The sequence below is a fragment of the Ipomoea nil genome, unplaced genomic scaffold, assembly GCF_001879475.1.
Source record: "Ipomoea nil cultivar Tokyo-kokei standard unplaced genomic scaffold, Asagao_1.1 scaffold0937, whole genome shotgun sequence".
NCBI lineage: Eukaryota > Viridiplantae > Streptophyta > Magnoliopsida > Solanales > Convolvulaceae > Ipomoea > Ipomoea nil.
Window position 1 is genome coordinate 1,307,755 of NW_017617365.1, and position 5,358 is coordinate 1,313,112.

Here is a 5,358-nt window from a genome sequence, read left to right on the forward strand (position 1 = left end):
ACAAAATACATTATTGCATGAGCTCTATTATGTAGTTTCATTTTCCACACACACTAGTTTAATTATAGTAATATTAAAATACTATTTTAATTACACTCTAGGTTCATTAGACAATATACGTTGTTGAATGAGCTCTGTTTTTTAGTTTCATTTTCCACACACACTAGTTTCATTATAATAACACTGAAGCATCATTTTTTTTTGAAGTTTTATTTGACGATCATGGTTCATCTAGCACTGTGGATTATGGTACACAGTATAACAACTGTATCCGCCAGTTAAATTAATTAATTACTGTAAGTTTTTTTTTTTTTTTTTTTTTTTTTTTTTTTTTTTTTTTAAAGCTGGTAGTTTCAGTTAAGTCAATTGAAATACAAATTAACCCAATCAATTAAATTGAATCTCTTGCTACCGTGAGCAAAAGTAAAATCTGCCACTTACTCCATCTCTTAAATTGTGTATAATCAAAACATAAAACATTTTTGGGAGAAAAATGGTACATGTTTTATCTACTTTTTTAATTAAAGTTATGAAATATATTGATCTTACGGTTGGAAATAAATGACTTTAAAAACTCTAGATTGGGATAAATACGAACTGGATGGCCAGAAAACCCACCGCCCACCAGCTTCCAAACCTGGAAACTTCGCTATCCTATATTCAACGGCTCCACTTTGAAACACATAAATTAAGAAACAATTACTAGCAATATAATAATAAATTAGTAATATAATAACAAAACTTAACGTTGTTACTTCTACGCGTAATCTCACGCCTGTTCTAGAATGATGCTAAGGTTTCTATTCAATTCTCACCAGATTTCTTTTCTGGCACAACATTCATCTCTAAGAAACCATATCTTAATTGAATCCTATAAATTGCAGTTTACCCGATCTCTATCTCTATCTCACCACTTCTTTACTAAAGTATATTCTTGCCAATTGCCTTTCCCTTCCCTTCCCTTCCCTTCATTCCAATTCAGAAAGATATATATTCCCGTAAGTCCCCAAATAATGGCAGGCACCCCAGCAGAGCCAAAAGGAGAAGAATCAGAATCCCATAAACCCTTATCTTCTTCTTCTTCTGAATCCCAAGCACCAGAAATGGACCCTCAGAAATGGGGAACTCATGTGATGGGTCGTCCTGCAGTCCCCACCACCCACCCAGATAACCAGAAGGCTGCCTTGTGGAGGGCCGAGGATCAGAACCCCCAACCTTACGTCGTCTATTCTCCCGTGGATCGCCCCCCCAGCAACAACCCCTTTGAATCAGTGTGCCATATGTTCAATTCTTGGAGCCATAGAGCTGAGACCGTAGCTCGTAACGTATGGCACAACTGTAAGTACCCTACCTCCTCAATCACTCTCTATTTTTGAAAAAATTCCTAAATATTACGAATATATGGAGTTCCTCTTAGCCATCCAGGGCTAAATTAGGCCTTTCACCTATCTTTGCCCATTGCATCCTATGTATACTATCTAGTTTTTCTCCTTGGGAGTTGACTTATGTTAATTTTGTGCAGTGAAAACTGCGCCATCCGTATCAGAAGCTGCTTGGGGAAAGCTGAACATGACTGCCAAGGCAATAACAGAAGGTGGATTTGAGGCATTTTACAAGCAAATCTTTGCAACCGATCCTTATGAGAAGCTAAAGAAGACGTATGCTTGTTACCTTTCCACAACAACCGGCCCTGTTGCCGGGACCCTCTATTTGTCAACCACCAAGGTTGCTTTCTGCAGTGATCGCCCTTTGACCTTCACAGCTCCTTCTGGCCAGGAGGCTTGGAGCTACTACAAGGTATGTAACCACTTTTAACTTCTGTCCATTACTATTGTGTTTTGATCAATCGCCTACCACTACGTTAAAATTAAGTTCAAGAGCTAAGGTATTTTTTGTTAGAATAGTCTTGTCTCGTCAGGGATATCCCTTTCCACCCCGGCCTGGCCCTGTTAGGGGGCACCACGTGCCCGCCATGCCGAGGGTCCGGAACATGCCTCCTCTCCATTCTTATAAATATCTCATTTATTACTGAGACTCTGAGAGGTAGACTTTTCACCTACTTCACAACCAGTACTATTAGCCCGGGGTTATCGACCACTATCGAGAGTCCCAAGCTCGAGTACTTAAACCAACCAGCAGACTAGGAGAGAGATTCGAACTGACATCGTTCCTAGTATTGTATTTGTAGTCATACCGACTGTATATACTACATTAGCCGACTCGATTTACTAGCCTTTGTCTAATTCACTCCCTTAGCACCAGCCAATCTTATTCAAACCGGCCAGTGACCTGACTCGATTCCACTTGTTGGGATGAGCCCTTATTACTACACTATTATATAGCTAGTAGCGAATGTGCAATTTTAACACACATTTTTTAAAATGAGAATGTTAGACCTGGTCTTTACCGACTTTTGTCTAACAATTTTCTAAGTGCATGGTGGTAGATTTGGCTCTTACCTGTCTCTGCCCAATATTGTGCATTTAGAAACAATTCAAGTTGGTTGCTAACATTAATATTACTTACTTTGTGTGACTTTGACAGGTTGCAGTACCTTTGGCAAATATAGCAGCAGTGAATCCGGTGGTGATGAGAGAGAATCCACAAGAGAAGTACATTCAGATAGTGACAGTTGATGGGCATGACTTCTGGTTCATGGGGTTTGTGAATTATGAGAAAGCAACCCATAATCTCCTAGACGGCTTGTCAAATTTTAGAGCATATGGAAATAATAATAATGCAGCAGGGCAGTCTGTGAGTGGATATGGGAATGTGTCACAACCTGCTAACTAGCAATAAATTAAAGTAGTACTTCACTATTCAACTCCTCCTACCAGAGTTGTCTTTCCTTATACACTGCTATTGTATTATTACTTTTTGTGTGCTTAATTGCTTGTGTATTCATGTATATTGTTAGTAGTTGTTGTTGAATGCATTATAGATTTTTCCCCTCAGGGTATCAATGATCAGGTTGTAGGCAATCTTTGTAGAGAATTTTCAATATAAACTAAGGGTGTGTGGTTCATGAGTTTACACATTAAGAATAAGAATTAAAATCATAGTTAGTGTTTGATTGACTATTTTTTATAACACAATTATGAGATTTGATTACACCTTTAATTAAAAATTTCATTCTTTAATTTAAAAGGCATATCATTCTATCTTATTGGTAATTTTATTTTTAAGTTTGGATTAATGTTTTTAGATTTTTGTTTTGATTTTTTTTTTTGTTTTATTTGTTTTGTTTTTTTTTTTGGATGTCAAGATCAATTATTTTAATTTTTTATTTGTATTTTTAGTGATAAGAATATAGCGGAATAATGCGAAGAATAAAAAATTAATAATTATAAAAGTTAAATAACAGAAATAGGAAAAATATATAAATGACAAATTATGAAATTGATGAATTGAAAAAATATAAAATATATATATTAATCTCAAAAAGAGTAAAAGAATATATATATATTATATATATATATATATCTACGTGAGGAAATAAAAGAAAGAAAAGAAAGCAAAATGAATTGCTTAGGAATAATTACAATTGATGAATGATACATTGAAAACAATAAAAACTAAAACTATTTATACATGCAAGAATAGAGATAAATGTGGCATGTACATTGAGGAAGGGAAAACGTGGCTGCGGATTGAGGAGAGGAACGTGTGCGACATGTTGTTGAGGAATCTCCACAAATTTGAGCCATAAAAGATATTAAATTTGAACAATTTTCACCTTAGATCAAATCCAATGTGGAAATTAACAACTGGAATAGACGATTAAACACAAGCGCTGCTTGAATTTAGCAATAGGAGTAATAACCTCATAATAGTATGATGGATCACCATCAACTTTCTATACGACTGAAAGAGCAAAAGCAATCAAGTTGGTTTCATCATCACTAGCATACCTAGCAGGTTTTTTAATCGTCCTCCTAGGACGATCTATAGCAATAGAATACTCTCGTTGTGGCTCGACGAGAGGTGCGGTGCTAGTAGATTCATCATCTTTAATATTGCCATCAATGGCAGTAATACTATTAATACGCCTGAACTCAAACTCCACCTTCTCACCAGTATTCTGTGTCTCACCTGTACTGGGAATTTTTCCAGAATAAAATAGTGCATTTTCGTCAAAAGTGATATCTCGACTCAGAATGATTTTCTGAGAATCAGGAGACCATAGACGATACCATTTTGACTTAGAGGCATAACCAACGAAAATGCATTTGACAGCTATCGGGTTAATTTACTCGTACTGGAATGAACATATGCAGGACATCCAAAAACTCTTAAGATAGAGTAGTCAACAGGATTACCTAACAAAACTTCCTCTGGAATTTTGAAATCAAGGGATGAGTGTGGAGATCTATTTACCAAATAAGATGCAGTAGAAACGGCCTCGGCGCAAAAATCACTTCATTTCCATAACCCAGCATTAGAGAGCATACAACGAGCTCTTTCCAATAGAGTCTTGTTCATACGTTCGGCAACACCATTCTGCTGGGGTTTACCAGGCAAGGTCTTGTGCCTGGCGATTCCATTTGCCGCACAGAAGTCATTGAAATCTGACACACAAACTCCAAGCTATTGTCTGTCTTGAGCTTCTTGACTTTTTTCCCTATCTGAGTCTCAACAAGTATTTGCCACGTTTTGAAAATAGAAAATGCATGACTTTTTTTTTGTTTCAGGAAATAGACTCAGACCTTGCGAGAAAAGTCATCAATAATAGACATAAAATATCTACAATCTCACATAGACTGGAATTTAGTCGGTCCCCATAAATAGGAATGTATATATTCCAATACATCTTTGGTACGTCGTGTAGCAGTAGATAAACTAACCCTCCTTTGTTTCCAAAAACACAATGCTCACAAAATTGTAATTTACCCATACCTGAACCACCAAGGAGGCCTTTCTTGCTCAGGAGATGCATGCATTTCTCACTCATATGCCCTAGATGCATATGCCATAATTGAGTAAGATCGCATCAGACACCGATGAGGATACCTCTACTGAACTTGTCACAGTACTGCCACGCAAGACGTACAAGCTTCCAGAATGAGAAGTTTTCATGAGAACAAGAGTGTGACAACCCAAAATATTTTCCCTAAATTCCTTCTTTATAAAGTTTTGAAATAAAATTATTTTATTTCTACGATGATTAATTTCCTAAAATTTTGAGCCAACAGTCTATTCGATACGAACTCGTAATTATTCTTATTAGCTTTCTATCCTAAGTGATTTAATCCTTGAGCTCAACTGTGTTTAATCCAATAGTTATGCCGTGCAACCGAATGTACCATGCGCATGGTGCATACGATGCAAAACGACGTTGTTTTGACTAAAAACGCGCGT

The 5,358-nt window shown here is 36.5% G+C and overlaps 1 protein-coding gene across 2 annotated transcripts; it reads left to right on the top strand.

The window, feature by feature from the left end:
- Positions 1–765: 765 nt before the first annotated feature.
- LOC109179648 (GEM-like protein 5) lies at positions 766–3,023 on the top strand. 2 transcript variants are annotated; one of them, XM_019329140.1, is made up of 4 exons: positions 766–936; positions 972–1,338; positions 1,523–1,797; positions 2,545–3,023. In XM_019329140.1, exons 2-4 carry the CDS (start codon positions 1,014–1,016, stop codon positions 2,791–2,793), a joined length of 849 nt encoding a protein of 282 aa, XP_019184685.1. In that variant the 5' UTR covers positions 766–936; positions 972–1,013; the 3' UTR covers positions 2,794–3,023. The 2 variants fall into 2 exon arrangements, with proteins under 2 accessions (XP_019184685.1, XP_019184684.1); XM_019329139.1 differs by having other exon boundaries at positions 766–1,338.
- The last annotated feature ends 2,335 nt before the right edge of the window (positions 3,024–5,358 follow it).